A 15,945-nucleotide genomic window follows, 5' to 3' on the forward strand; every position below is an offset into this window, starting at 1 on the left:
CTTACTTCTAGCATCATGTTAATGACACTTATGAAATGTTGTCTCTTTCAATTAGAACTGATCTAGGAAGGCCACTAGGCTTTTAGCAAAGTTGGCTGACTAAGTTAATTGTTTATCGTGATTTGCTCTAATGGGATTTGATTCAGTGTTCCCTCCCCATGCCAGGATGCTTCTCTGAGTTGTTCCAATGAATGTAAACATTTATGAATGACAGTCAAAGAGCTATTTGAGAAAAATATGACCTATCAAGTTTATGAGATAAGCCACATCAGCCAACATTTGTGTGCAGTATGTGAATGCGACACAGTGCCTAGTCACATATCTGTCTCAGTCTCAAAACTGAACTACAGTAAGCTAGACTGGATACAGTGCATCTTGGCTACTATTCATAGGTTAAAGATAGAGGAAGTAATTCCCTCAACCAATAACAGTTGTCCGACTTGTTTATGGCCCGCCCCTTGAGGAAAGGTGTTTGTGTTTCAAATCCTGTCTCAGACAGCAGCTAAGGCTCCATTGAGGCCCTCATGGATGGTTGCACCGTCTGTGTTGCTAAGGAAACCCCAAAACCACACAGTGTGACCTGAAGGTCACAAAAGGGGACACTGGTGCCCTGCTGTCAGTTTAACTACGCTCATGTTCTTCTTGTTTGAGTTATCGTCAGGACAAAACACCCACCTGCACTAAATTGTCTTGATGTTGGGAATACATATGCACACACAAACTATTGACTAAACCACACAAACAAACTTCTGGTGCTGTGCTCAGAAACAATACCACGACAACATTATTGATGTCTCCACCATTGTAGACTCTAATTGATAGTGACATGGAGAGGATAGCTGGTACTGCAGAGATGTTCGGTCAGGCCGTCCCTATTGGATCAGAGCCTCATCAGAATGCAAACTGATGTTCGCATCTCATTACTGCTGCACAATGCATTTAGTATTGTGGTTAAGGAATCTTTTTCTCACAGCCCATGAACTGTCACACACACACACAAACATTTGTATTATAACATACACTTGCACTTTAAAGTATGTATATAGGCTACTATGTCTTCTACATAATCTGTATATTGTCTATTGTTTGTCATTAATATGTTCATTGTCTATATATTGTCTGTATTGCTTGAGATACCAATGACTGGAACCCAAATCCTTGTGTGTGTTAATCTGTTTCTGATTTTAATGGAAATAATCAATCAGCAAATATGGAGAACAGCAGTTCAGATATGAGAGGTCATACTATTATATCATACTTTATGGAATGGAGTGTAATTTACTGACTTTGGGACTGGTTTGGAGTAACCTGTTATTGTATATTGGTTTTAACAAGGACTGCCACTGTTGTCCTGCCATCTGTTATTTTCAACACTATTGATATAAGGTCATTCGAAACTGTTTGCATGTTTATCTGTTCAATATTTGGCGGCATTGTTATTCGGTAGTGGCCAGCTCTCCGAGACCAGGGTGAAAGTCTAGGGCGGGATTCGCCTTGCATTTCAAGTTTTCGCGGGGTGTAACAGGTAGTATAAGCGCCACTCCTCTTGCTCCATCTGTTACAGCCACATAAGCTAATTAGATGGACCCACAGAGGGTCTTGACTCCTGCTCACAACGCCAACAAAGCCTATGTGATTAGCGACATTGTTGAGGTGGCTTTCTAAGGTGCTCATTACGGCGTTCTAACATTTCCCGGACAGTTGACAGCTTTTACCCAGCTCTTAAACAGAGGCAGGCAGGAGACCGACCGCGCCGAGAGCCCCGCCAACACGACTCTGTGGGCGTGTCTGTTTCCTCGTGACCATTGGATGAAATAATAACGCAGCAAAATGCGTAGATGCTGATTGGCTGGAGTCAGAGTGGTCCCCGAGAGCGCCAGAAAACAAGCTTTAGCGGGTGATCTTGCATGCAGTCCCAGTGTTCCTGATCAGTATGCAATTCTAGCACTAGCGGCAGGATTGGAGTATCTGTTACAGAGGGATATTTAAGCACTGCCCGCTTAATTTAGAGAGGGAAATTAGCTAGTTGGCTAGCTATGTTGATTTAACGAAATAACTGCACGAAACGACAATAGAGGCTCTAAGGTTGGAAATACATTTGGGGATTAACATCGAACTGTACATCAGTGAGGGTGAGTACTGTAATCACATATTAAAATGTTCTTAGGTTTTTGAGCTGTAGATCTGCAATAGCCATTAATGAGTAACAAATTAGCTGGTAACATAATTTCAAGACAGCAGGTAAACTGAGTTGCTGCTGGCCCTATACAGTTTTCAAAGGCTTTGAATTTGACCAGACATGAACATAGGTAGAAATTGCATCCTCATACAGCGCTAGCTATATGACACGTTAAGATGTTTAAAGTAAAGATACCTCCAGGTTTGTGGCTAATCACAGCTTTTTTTCCGAAGTGTAGACAACTTGCAATATCACAGAGACACAGTATTGCCTGATTAGCTGGCCTGTGTGTAAAGTGGCTAGCACGCTAACCAACTTGCTATGTGGGCAAAAGTTATTTGCGCCAAAATCGTCAGTCCACTGACTGACCTTATGACTTTGTAAATGATCTAGCTAGTTATTAAACAAAATGTAATTACATTATATCATGCTTGTATGATAATAGAGAGTGCAGTATTCATGCGATAGTTATACCTTCTGACTTTTTTTGCAGATGGAAGTTGAATGTCTAAGTTTGAAAGACCTCTTAAGTCCAAAGCATATTAAAGTCGACCTGGATGGAACAGGAGGTGAACATGAGCACAAGGTAAATACATTGTATATTCATAAATTAGAAACAGAATACACTGACATAGTCTGATAATAAGTACAAACTGTCTATAAAGTTAATTAACCCTTTCTAGAGTTAATACCACGTTTGTAAGTCCTACCCCAATGCACATTTACCCCTAAATAATTTGGAAATGTGATTCCTATCCATCCTTAGGAGAACATCCGTGTGGAGAGGAGACGAAGCACTCCGCTGAAGAGTGAGCCTGCGGCAGCCATGTTGCTTTACGGCAGGAGGGCTCCTATCCCAGACCTGGTCCACATCACGCCCATAAAGCACCCTGACCGGGCCCACCCTGCCCCGGAGCCCTGGACACCCACGGCTAACCTCAAGATGCTAATCAGCGCCGCTAGCCCGGACATCCGGGACCGGGAGATGAAGAAGACGCTATTCAGGCCCATAGAGAATGAGAGGGACAAGATGGCCGAGCCCCAGGTGGAGGAGATGGAGGGGGAAGCTGAGGAGCCATGTCAGGTAGCTACAGACTCATCACTGGACCCTAATACTGACAGAGTTCACCCCTTGAGGGAGAGCTTAGTATGGTTTTGGAGACAGCTGGTCTTATGTATAGCTACAAAACAGATGTTATGAATGCTTATCTATCCTTGCATGCCATATACTATGGATGGTTATATGAAATATACTATATTACGGGTTAGACAAACTCGTGCCCCTGGTTCTGAAATCGAATAATACCTCAAATCTATGACATGCAGTGGGATGAGCGTTGTGAAGTCCTCTCGTTCAGTAGTTGTGTTGTGTCGTTGTCTCACCACGCTTGTCCGGGCTCGACCCCGTGTGCTCAGTTTGATGTGGTGGAGGATGAGGTGGAGGAGGACGGAGAGAGGAAGCCCAGCCGCAAGCAGAAGAGCCTGGGGCTGCTGTGCCAGAAGTTCCTGGCCCTCTACCCCGACTACCCGGCGTCCTCCCAGGAAATCAACATCTCCCTGGACGAGGTGGCCACCAGCTTGGGTAAGAGGGCAGGGCAGGGGCAGTGTCTCCTGGCTCCGTGACTCTCACTTTCCCCACCGTCACTTCTTTAACTGGAGGAACTGCAGAGGGGGGGGGGGGGACAACAGTATAAATGACAAATGTCTAGTGTAGGTGCTATAATAGGTAATGAGCTGTGTTAGGTTTTATTGGTATCTGAATTTGTAGAGATGGTTCTTATGGCTGCTATCTTTTCTTGATATAATATTCTCTGGGGATGGATATAGCTCAGTAGTAGAGCGGTTGCCTGAATATTAAGAGGTTGCCGGTTCGAATATTCCCCCCGCCCAGGGGCAGCATCAACTGAAGGTGAATGTGACCTCATCCAGCGTCGCCCCGGCCTGTCCCTTGTTTCAACAGGCGTGGAGCGCAGGCGCATCTACGACATCGTGAACGTGTTGGAGTCGCTGCTGATCGTGGGCCGCATGGCCAAGAACTGGTACGTGTGGAACGGCCGCCAGCGCCTGGCCTCCACCCTGGCAGAGCTGCAGGCGCTGGGCCGCAAGCAGAGATACCACCTCCACATGGAACACCCCAGGGAGGGCAGGGAGACCAGCGCCACCACACTGTCCACCGAGAACGGGGGCAACAGCGACTGTGGCTATGGTGAGAGGGGAGGCAGGAGGAAGGGGATGTGACTGGAAGAGGCTTTGCTTGGTCGATGAGAATGTGTGCGTACGTCGCGCCTCGAAGTCTTTGGGGATGGGATTTATGTTGATCTCACTCTTGTTGACGTGTGTAAGTGTAAGTAAAAGCCAAATGCACTTTGGGTGACCATCTGCATTCCCGGCTAATACATCACTTAGCTCCAGTGTCGTTATTAACGGTTGAACATCAATGTTTGTTTGCAGATAGTTAGTTAATATGTACATTAGTCCCCAAGCCCCCCACCCCCATCTCCCTTTCACTAAGTTAGGAGACTTGTTATTGATCCGTCCGTTGACCAGGGGCCCAATGTCGATAGCCACACCTCAGCGCAAATAACCTCAGTAATGGAAAAAACGACCAGGAGGGAGAGAGAGGTCCGTTTTCTGTCATCGCTATGGCTACAAGGAATGCTCTCATTTACTTGGGCTTTAAGGCTGACGGAAAGCGTTCCTTGGCTACAAGTTGTTGAATGAACACTGGGTTCTAATGGCCCGGGCCATTAGCTCCTGCCGGCCTCGCTGCGTGGAGTCATTAAAACGATGACGGCTAAAACTAGACTCCCCTGCGCCGTGCCCCGCGTCGATGAACGGCGCGGTTAAGTGTAATTGACTATCGTTTTTGTTTCTGTCAGGGGAGAATGGGTCAGCCTCACACCAGAGAGAGCCAAGAGCCTCTTCTGGGGAGGTGATTACATTAGGAAGCCTTTATAGACCGTGGCTGGGCCTGAGGTAGCAGTTTGCCAGTAGTTAGCTTGAGTCCAGAGCTACTCTTCCCTTTAATAGTTGCTGTAATAGTCATGTATTCATTTAGCAGAGCCTTTCATCCAAAGCCTTGTACTGCGAGGGGGATTTGACGGATCTGCGGCCCTGTATCTGCAGTCTGATACTCTAACCTCTGAGCTCTACCTATCCCTGTGACACAGGGTCTTACTGGGTTAGCCCCAGCTAAGCGCTAGCTAGGTCTGCCCCCTCCCTTCCTGTCAGAGCCATGGGTGGTTTCCCAGCTCCCGGGGCTAACCGTCCCTCTGCACCCTGACTCTGGGAGAGGATTCACAATCAGGCTGAGATCTGGCCTCTGTAGGAGAGCCTGTTTGATCAACCGCACCTGTATGTCCTGAAACAACCCCGAACACAAGGACTGGGGGTAGAGCCTACTCTTGAAAAACATGGAGAAAAAAAGCGAAAACCAAATAGCAGGCCTAAAGTTTCAGTTGCACGTTATATATACGACTGAGATTAAAACAACTTTAAATGGAATTGTAACATGAGTTGTGTCTGTGTGTGTGTGTAGCTACCGCCAGCAAGAGGAAGGACAAATCCCTTCGCATCATGAGTCAGAAGTTCGTCATGCTCTTCCTGGTGTCCAGCACCCAGACGGTCACCCTGGACGTGGCGGCCAAGATCCTGATTGAGGAGAGCCAGGACACAGCCAGCCACAGCAAGTACAAGAGTAAGACAATGCTCTCAGTGGACTGTGTTTGCACTGTTGGTGGAACCCAAGAAAATTCAGTGTTTCATTGCGAATAACTAACATTCATGTGACAATAACCTTGCGACTTGAAGATGTGTGACTGTTGAAGTGTGTGTCCCTCAGCCAAGGTGCGGCGCTTGTACGACATTGCCAACGTGCTCACCAGCCTGGACCTGATAAAGAAGGTGCACGTGAGGGAGGAGAGAGGGAGGAAACCGGCCTTCAAGTGGATCGGACCCACCCACTTCAAGAGCAGTGATGGTGAGATGATGGCCCGTCCCCCTAGCCCAGACCACCATCAGCTGGCTGTATGGCAGGGAAGGCTACAGCTCAGTGGTCAGAGCATTTGAATCGCAGGCCAAGAGGCCCCGGGTTCAAATTCCTTTGCATGACACAACAAGGCAATTCGTTGTTGAGCTGACACTTTTATCCAAAGCGATAAAAGTCCCCCGCTTGGGACCTCTCGATGTGCCGTCAAATGCTCTAACCACTCAGCTGTATCTACCTCTCCCTACTGTACACTGCAGGCATCAGCTCTATTGTGTTGGTCCACTAAGCTGTGTATGCAGAGCGGAGCATGACAACATTTCCCCTCCCGTGTTTACCGGCTCTGACCTCTGACCCCTCCCCCTCAGGTGACTGTGAGCCCGTGGCGGGCGTTTCCCCGTCTCACCACGCAGACACACGGCCGGCGGCGCCGCAGGGCGGCCGGCAGCCCAGGATGACGCGCCACGCCTCCTTCAACGTGGCGTCCGCCTCCTCGTCCGCCCGGCGCCGCGTCAACTCGGCCCCCAGCAGCCCGCGCAGGGAGACGACAGGTAGACCACACGCTGTCTGCTCACTCCCAGCTCAGTAAGGTTCAGTGTGTCAGACTGTCTGTCCTCACCCGTGTGTCACCCTCCGACCCCCCGCCAGGCCTCCTGTCCCAGCCTGTGGATTATTCCAGAAAGACGGCGAGCAGCGGCGCCGTGTGCCGCCTGCAGTTTGGAAACACCACAGAGTGAGTGAGCTCTCGCGCACACACACTGACTGTCAGAAGTCCCGTCTGGACACAATGAAGTAGAGGACAATAGAGGATTCTTTGTTGAGCACATTGTTGGTGCCTGGGAGGAAATGGATCTTTTACAGAGGCGGCGTTATCAAAAATACATACAAAATACTGATAAGAGCGGTACAAATACTGATAGTCGTGTGTATTTCTAGGAACTGCAAGCATACTTCGAGGGTACAGCATTGGTAGTCAGGGATGTTTCCATATATTTCAGAAACATTAGAAACTAAAAGCCATAGCCAACCTGTTCCATAAAATGAGCCTGATATTCTATAGGATCTCGAGTTTTAATCATGCTCGTCTTTGAGTCAACACAGCCGGACATTAGAAGCAGGAAGTGATGCGTACAGAGGTCCAGCCCCCCAGGCTCCAGACAAGGCTTTTAATAGGCTCCCTGAGGCTCTCTGAAACCCACACAAATTGAAAATCACTTGACCAACTTCCACAGTCATTGAACCCAGAGAGGCTCATTTATTAGCATCTAACTTTACATTTTGTCTTCAGAGTTGTGTGTGTTGGCTCCGGTGCCAGGCTTTAGGCGAGGCGTTCTGTGTGAGCTGAGGAGAGGATTTTCCAAGGCTGATGGTTTATGGTGTTGCTACTATAGACGGCTGGGTTCTGCAGTGTCTGCAGTAGCGGGCCACTCTGGTGGCCAAGCCACAGGAGTCTCAAGGCCAAATGTGCTGAGGGGGTTGAGAAGAGGGGAGGGGGGTGGAAGGAGGGAGAGAGAGAGGGTAGGGGGAGCGGAGAGAGGGAGGGAGGGAGGCCGCTTCCAAATTGCAGGGAGGGAATATTTTATGACGCAAGTCTGGTCTTGATGAACATACACTGTAGACAGAAAATGATGTGAACATCCTCTCCTTGCGAGAGAGAGATAGAGAGTAAGATCTCTGATGTCTCTCTGTCCCCTCTCCCTCAGCCCCCAGACCACCCCAGGACTGAGGACCCCCAGCCCGCTGCTCCACTCACCCCCCCTGGCCCCCCTAGCCGTATCCCTCCACCCGGAGGGCCCCTTCGGCCCGCTGCCCCCCGCCGCCTCCCTCCCTCCGCACCACCGCCTGGCCTACCTGACCAGCCTCTCCCAGCCCTCTGTGGTCATGCTGTACGGGGGCCCCGCCCCGCAGGAGCCCAGCATCCCCGGGGGTCAGAGGTCACCGGAGAGCCTCCTGGGGAAGAGGCCGAGGGGGGAGGGGGAGAGGTCGGCCAAGAAAGACAAGGTGAGTCCAGCCGGGCTGAGGACGGTGAGGAGGTGAGTCTGCATAAAGGGGCCCAGGCGCTCAGCCCTCTTCAGCTGTCTGTGTGTCAGCGTGTGAGCCAGGCCAGGTGCCGTCAGCTGTGTGGAGTAGCCATGGGGACCGGACCACAACACGAGCTGTCAAGGGGACGTGGCGGAGCGACGCTGCCCGGCGTCTGTCGCCGCTCCCGGCCCTGAGGCTTGGTTGCCACGGTGACCGGGGCATTGTGTGCGGCGTGGGTCACGAGCTCCTTCAGAGCGATGCTTCTCAGCGTGGTTGTTAGTCAGCAGCAGTGACTCACGCATGCTGGAGACACACTGTGTCCTCTGCCAGGGACACAGCTGACTTTGCACCAGCAAACAGCCGCTCCAAATTAGATTGAGGGGAAGCGGATCAACGTTAAGTTTGTCCTTTGATCCTGTGAAGGAACTTGGGCTACAACTTCTGAGGAGTTCTGTGTGTCTGTGTGTGTGTCTGTGTGTGTGTGTGTGTTTAATTTTCATCCATGATTTTTAGCAGTTCAGTACATGTGAAGGTGAAAGTCGTAACTCGGGCGACGGATCCATTTATGTTTCGTGATAAATATGTTCAGTTGCTGCTCCGCAAGACTGGAGTGATGGGATGGATCAGATTATGAAACCGAGATTTATTGATTTATAGGAAATGTTGTTTTTGTACCAAAGGGCAGTGTTATGATAGAACTTACCACGGGAGCCATCTATCCTTCAGTTTAATTTGGTCTCGACGTTTGGGTAAATCCTGTTAATGGTTCCCGAAAGCAGACCATTAAATTAAATTATGAAGTGCGTAGAAGACATTTCAGTTGTAATTAAACTAGATGGCAATATTAATTTTAATGATGTATAGGATATGTTTAATTCCAAAAGCCAAAACCATCCCTCTCTAACATTTATTGAAAATGAGATGGAGTACTTTTGAAGGTCAAGTTGGTTATAAAGTTCAGAATACTGTCAAATAAAGTGTGGAGTTAGGGTTGAAACCAAGATGGGAGGATTAGACCTTGAACTGAGAAGGCTGTGTTTAGAACTGACTTTGGATCAGATTGCTGCAAGGCAATTCCACACCAGAGCCTCAGTGCTCTGGGAGAGCAAGGCTGGAATGGGCGGGTTGGAAGAGTGTTGATCTGATTTAACTCCCTCCATCCATGCCGCCTTCTTCTTTCCATGCTGTCTTTCCTAACGGCGGGCTACCCTGTGTTTTGAACCCTGTTTCACAGAGGAGAGAGGGGAGGTGGAGCCAGGAGGCTGGAGACTCACCTCTGAGCAGCTCCAGACCCCCACCCAGACAGGCCGCTGAGCCCAGAGACACGTCCTCCTCCTGGGCACCCACAGACGGGGAGGTGGGCCAACACAGCCCCAGCCAGCTGGGTCAGCCTTCACACTACCTCTACGTCCCCCACTCTGCAGGTACGTACGTCCCCCACTCTGCAGGTACGTACGTCCCCCACTCTGCAGGTACGTACGTCCCCCACTCTGCAGGTACGTCCTGCTAGATCGACCCAGGGGGAGAGACTTGGATCAGGACACCGCACGTTCAAACACTGCACATCGCTGTGGATGCAAGAAATATACAAATGTTCAGTCTACCTGGCAGGACTCTTGCTTAGTACACTGACTAGTGTGGTAACCTATAGTATAGTTTAGTATAGTATAGACCACACTAGAATACACTCCTATCATCAATACTAGTATACAATATTACAGAATGCACAACTCTATGTAGACTACCAGAGTAGCTGTTAACCCTCAAAGGTTCATAGTACAGTAGTATATAATAGTATGGTATGGATCATAGTATTGTATACTAGGACGGCCATTTATAATCTGGATGATAGAAGTGTGAGCCTAACTGGACATGTTGTACAGCTGTCTGGTTAATCCTACTGCTGTGTCATCCTCCAGGTCTCAACTTCCTGTTGTCCTCTGGCCAGCCCCCAAGCAGCCTGGCCCTGCCCCCTGGCAGTGTGCCCACCATGGCCTACCTGCTGGTGCCCTCCACCCTGCCACAGTACCCCGTCATGGCCGGCAGCCTCCAGGGCCCTGACGGCCACGCCAGCTTCAGTGTGCCGGCCATGGTCTCCCCTGCCCACTTCATGGTGGGTGCTGGGCACTACGCTGTGCCGGGAGCTCCAGAGTGTGGAGGCTCGGCGCCCTCTCCTGCCAGCCCAGAGCAGAGGAGGGGGTACGGGCCGGCAGCAGGACATCCTCACTCTCCCCTGGAGACCAGGAAGGCTGTTAGCACGCCCCTGACCGAACCACTGGTGAGATACACACGCGCATGCATATTCACACCAACACGCTACTCGTCCAATTAGGATTCGGTCGGTAAATGGGCTGTACTGATTAAAGCCAGCATTGTGATGGATCATCTTTTGGGTTTTGGACAGCCTCAAAATGCCACAAGTAAAACTGATGACAGCCAAGAGCGTTCATCATCCCAGCAGCATATCCTCATGCCGGCTCAGCGATTGTGTTCTCACGCCTTTCCCCCCGCTCCCATTAACAACCCAGAAATGAAAACGTAGCTATTTCCCTCCTCTGTAGGGCTTCATTTATCTTGAGATCATTAAAAGGCAATTACCAGCCCTGGTGTGTCATCCCAACTTAGCTCGTATGACGTCGCCACGCCTCGGAGAATACCTCTCCCTCGACCTGGGGCGGGAGGAGGGAGGGCCGATTCATGGCTGGGTGTGTATCGTGGTGAGGCACAGATCAGTCTTCTCTCTTCCTCACGTGGGCCCAGTTGGTCTAGACCCCTAAGCCCAGGTCTACACACAGTCTGCGTCTTCTCAGAAGGGACTTCTGGTTTTTGCGTCCAAAGTTTAGTCCTTGTGTAGATGAAACTGATCCTGCGCTGGAGAATGTGTGGTATTTCGTAAGCCTGGTATTTGGGACAGGGGATTGTGGGATGGCGGGGGGGGGGGTGGTTAAATACTGTCTAACTGATACCTGGCTGTCAGTGGTGATTATTGTTGTAGGGGAGAATATAGAGCAGATGTGCTGCTCTAGCTCTGCGGTTAAACCTCTCCCCTCTCCCCCTCCAGAGCCCTCAGACTCCCAAGGAGGCTGTCGCCAGAGGATCCTTCTTCCAGACGCCGGGAACTCTGGGAAATGTAGTCATGGCCCCCGGTGGCCGCCGAAGAGCATCCGCTCAGAGGAGGCTGGACATCGGTCACCAACCGGCCAATTAGAGCCCTGGGAGGTGTCTGCAAAGGGAGGAGCCACCTGCCTGTGAGCTTCAGGGTCATTTGGAACCATGACCCCATGGTGAGGTCCTAACTGAGCATGCCTCCTTCTAACAGTGCTGCTAAGAGAGCCATGGGAACTGGAGTATGCACCAACGAGGAAGAAACACCTCTAATACTTTTGTTTGGGTTTCGAAAACCACTGGTGCTTTGTTAGTTCTGGTATGTGAATGCTGGTGTGTACGGTACCTGTTTAAAGTGCCTAACTATTAGACTGTATGAATGCTGTCTGAGGACTCAGAGAGACTGTGTCATGGCGCCCTCCTGTGGTGGGAGGCTTCTCTGAGTTGAACTTGATTTTGTTTGAGTTTCAGCCTTACCTCCCACACCCCCATACACATAATTGAGCTACCTAATTCCACGAAACGTGTGATATCCCAGCGTTATTTATAAATTAGTTAATATATATGTATCACGGCTGTAATGCGACTCATTACGAAGTGACTTATTTTTTAGCACTAAGTATTTAAAGAATGTACATCTGATTCCAGAGCAATTCAAAAGCTCTTTATCTGACCCCCTTTGGGAATCCAAAATGTATCTGTGAGTAAACGTAACAGTTGGTTATAGGTCATGGGGAGATGAATGTCCCTCTCGTCACATTTCATAGATGGTTATGATTTAGTCGTTATTAAACCTGAATGAAATGACCAAACTCCCCCTGTGCTCTTGTACAGTAGCGCTGGCTGGCTGTTAGCGATGAGGGCTAATAAACAGGTTCACTTTAAGAGCAATATGCAGGTTTGAAAGTCGTTGAATGTGACAAAGACCAAATGTTGACATGCCTTTCTCTGACCGGTGTTCATGAGCTCATGAAAACAAGGGCAGAGTGAAAATGTGAAAAATGACTTTACGAAGCTCCTCCATACTTGAAGGACTTGTGTGTCCCATTCGCTGTGACTGGCTAAGGGAACTATCAGTACTGTAAATGCATGAAACAATATGTGCACATTGAGGAGAGTTGAGCTACATAAACTGCTGCAGATCATCCACCTGAAACGTTGATGTGTAGTTCATGTACAAGCTTTTTTTACCATTACTTTTGTATATTGTATTCAAGTATTTGTCATAATCATTACTTCCATTGAAATGCAGGATGTTAATTTAATGCTGCTTTCTGTCTTTTTAAATAATAATTACAATGCTAGTTACAATAGTTAAATGTATGCTTCTCAACAAAAAAAAAACTTTTCTTATATTACAATACTTGAACTGTAATTAACTGGGCTAACTAGCTGCAGTACTGGGGATGTTATGGGGCCAAAAAACATGTTCTGTATGCATTTGAAACTTTTGTAATAAAAAAAGAAAAATCTAAATGCTTTTTATTTTGTTGGAGTGTGTTCGCAAATGTATTTATCATCCTGAAGATGAATGCCACGTGCACTGACATTGTTTTGACCACTAGAGGGCAGGATGTTATTCTGGAATTGGACATCAGAACACTTCTTGCTCACAATCCAAGCAGATCAAATGACAGTAGAGGAGGCAGGCTACATAAGCACTTCTTGTCAGAGCCTCTGTCTACCAGGTCTTTTTATATCCTATGTAATAAACCGGGCATGAGTTGCTGCCAATACAATGTTGTTTGGTCATTTGCGTTAATGACATCGTAAACTGCAGATGGCCAAATTGACATGGTTGGACCATCAATCTGAGGCTCATTACAGCCAAAGACAGCCTGTTCATTAAAATATGTCCCTGCCCTCCAGCATTGGCATAATCACAACAATGGATGACTTTTTAACAGTTTCTCAAATTCAAACACTGCAGTTCCGTTCTCCAGAAATCTAATGTATGGCTTCCAGCTTCCAGGTCCCAGTCAATGAGAAACAGCACTCAATGGACCTCTGCATACTTTATGAATACCAATATGATGTATATTTACTGTTGGGACACACTTCAAATACAGACATTAGTCATATACGTGCGCTGTAAATCTTTACAGTGAACATTGCCTACGGCTGTTTCCTGAAGGCCCAAGGCTATTAATGAAGTTCTCGGTTTTGTAAAAAACAACCACCAGAATAAATGTGTTTAGGTCAGGATAAATGTGGGGCAGATTTTGTTAGATGACTTAAGTTATCCCTGACAGTAAACTTCTAAGATGGAAAAACAATCCCTTGGATTATGAGGGGAGTAGGTTTCATTGTTGTGCGTAGATCCCAGAGTGATTACGGAGGCTGAGACACGGTGAGAGGTTTGTTTTCCTAGAAGGCTACATTTCTTGAAAACAAAATCATTCATGGCTAGACCTCAGGGATTTGACCCAGGTGATTGAACTGAAACTTGTTACATGAAGCAAATACTTTGGAGCTGAAATACACATGTCGGGATCTATTTTCTGAGGGAAACATGCAACTATCAGGACTAAATCCAAACAAGACAAGGGAGACGGAGCCAAGACTTGATTTAGTATTGCAAGGAAGTGTTCAACAACATAAGCCAACTATGACATTGTTTTCTTGGAGGACTGGAGGATCTTTCGATGAGTTGTGGAGAGGAAACATTTTTAGGAGCCGCATAAACAACAACATAGTTGTGATGAATATACAGCATTTCAGTTGAATGTTCACTATAGTGTGGATCGTGTGGTTTTGGGGTTTCAATCTCGGGTTTACAGTTTCAGGGCTTTTTGACCATACAAGAGAGAAGAGGCCATGTTACCTGACCCATCTGTTTTTCATCCATGTTCCTTATGTTTTTTCCTCCTCCTCATTTCTTACTGTGAGAATTCTATCTCCAACCTCCTGGCTGTGGGCCACAGGAACGCCAACCGTCAAGAGGGGAGTCTTGGTTTGTGCCAATGTAACTTCATCTCTCTGGTGATCTTAAATGTGCAGACATTATCTTATGAAAATGCTTCATGTTTGTGTTCTGTGTCACAGCCCAAGGCCTGCTCACATACTATCTAAATACAGACATAGATAAGTAGGTCAGCTGAGAGACCCTGAGCTGGAAGCCAGATTTGACTGTGCAGGTCCAGTATGTTAGAAGTGAGACCAATGAACAGTTCTTACGCACTGACTGATTGACTATAAAATCAATTACTATGACATTTTAACTCCAGACCCTCTTGAACCCATCTATCCAGTAAAACACTGTTTATAGCCTTGCACAATGCTAAGAAACGCGTGTGAGCTGTGTGATATATCCTCTAATTCATGAAAAATGGGAGCATTTCCAAACAGAACACACATCGGCAGTTACCATGCTGCGAGAAGTCAAAATCATTCCAAGTTCATAAGCTATCTATAGAAATAAAATGTGTCTAAAGTAAACACAAGTTATAAATTAGCTGTAGCATGCAGTATACTAAATGGAACACAATCACAGCTTTCTGTTTAGACTGAAGTCTTTAATCTGCCATCTATCAAGCCACCACCCCCTCAAAACTATTTATCTGGGTTCCACCCTCCATTAAAGAGTCCAGCTCAACCACGTCGCTACACTCCCTGTGTGTTGCCATGCGTTACACTGTGGGTCACCACCAGCCAAGTTCTGGCTTGTGCTTTGCCATGACAACCGTGTGTGCGGATATCTCCCTGTTTGGGGGTGTATCTGTAACTGTATCATGTTGCAAATGCTGACCTTGATGTTTGGCTCAGTTTGGAGTTCTGGAAAGAAAAAGTGAGAGAGAGGAAATAAAGAGAGAGAGAGAAGTCCTTTAAAGTCAACTATGCTTTTCTCTAATGATATTTTACATTTTGTCAGATACAGTATATGAAATGTGTAATCCATTTATCAAACAACCACACGGTTGCAATTTGACTGAGCAAACCTTGACAGGCAGCTCTTCAAATCTAATCTCCATAACAGTATCCAGACAGCGCACTGAAACCTGTTGACACGCATCCTTACTAGCCAGCATTTTGTTCCATCCTCTCACAGTCCAAAGTCTCTGCCTTTTGCCTTCCAGCTGAGAAAACTCACTTGTCCAACTGTTTCCATCCTCACATCTAGGACCAGAGAAACAGCCCCGTTTTGTGTACGAGGCACGCTTCACTTCTACACAATCCTCACTGTCCTCTCTAACACGGTGTGGTGTGACACCATGAGCCAGACAAAGAGGTCAATATTTCAACTGTATATGACTAAACACGCTAACAGTCTCCTTAACTTCCTCCTCTGTCCCAGGTCTGACCTCTCAGAACATGACACTGTGTAAATTGTCCTTTATTTGACAATGCAGGCCATGCCTTTTCCCTCATTGCTGAACCCAGACTCACGCATCATCTAGAGCAGAGGGAGGCTGACTACGGGGAAGCTTTCACTCACTAACAAAATAAATGTACATTCAATTCATTTAGCAGATGTCTGTATCCAAAGCGACTCACAGATAGTCCAAATGTATTATGCTGCACACCTCCTGCTATGATTTGCCTAACATATGGGGAGAGATCAGAGAACTGTGTGCGTGTGTGTAAGACATTCATCATCACTGAGCAAAACTACGTGATGAATGTCCCGTCCCTGACTAAAGTTATTAGAGGCATT

At 47.6% G+C, this 15,945-nt stretch overlaps 1 protein-coding gene across 1 annotated transcript; it reads left to right on the plus strand.

The window, feature by feature from the left end:
- The first annotated feature begins 1,311 nt into the window (after nucleotides 1–1,311).
- Nucleotides 1,312–12,767, plus strand: e2f7 (E2F transcription factor 7). Its single transcript, XM_047022780.1, has 13 exons — nucleotides 1,312–2,132; nucleotides 2,673–2,765; nucleotides 2,946–3,263; nucleotides 3,596–3,761; nucleotides 4,140–4,385; nucleotides 5,718–5,876; nucleotides 6,021–6,158; nucleotides 6,533–6,715; nucleotides 6,813–6,897; nucleotides 7,868–8,165; nucleotides 9,421–9,610; nucleotides 10,106–10,464; nucleotides 11,248–12,767. The coding sequence occupies exons 2-13, from the start codon at nucleotides 2,673–2,675 to the stop codon at nucleotides 11,392–11,394; spliced, it is 2,382 nt and encodes a 793-aa protein (XP_046878736.1). The 5' UTR covers nucleotides 1,312–2,132; the 3' UTR covers nucleotides 11,395–12,767.
- Nucleotides 12,768–15,945: the final 3,178 nt, after the last annotated feature.

The sequence above is a fragment of the Hypomesus transpacificus genome, chromosome 7, assembly GCF_021917145.1.
Source record: "Hypomesus transpacificus isolate Combined female chromosome 7, fHypTra1, whole genome shotgun sequence".
Classification (NCBI taxonomy): domain Eukaryota; kingdom Metazoa; phylum Chordata; class Actinopteri; order Osmeriformes; family Osmeridae; genus Hypomesus; species Hypomesus transpacificus.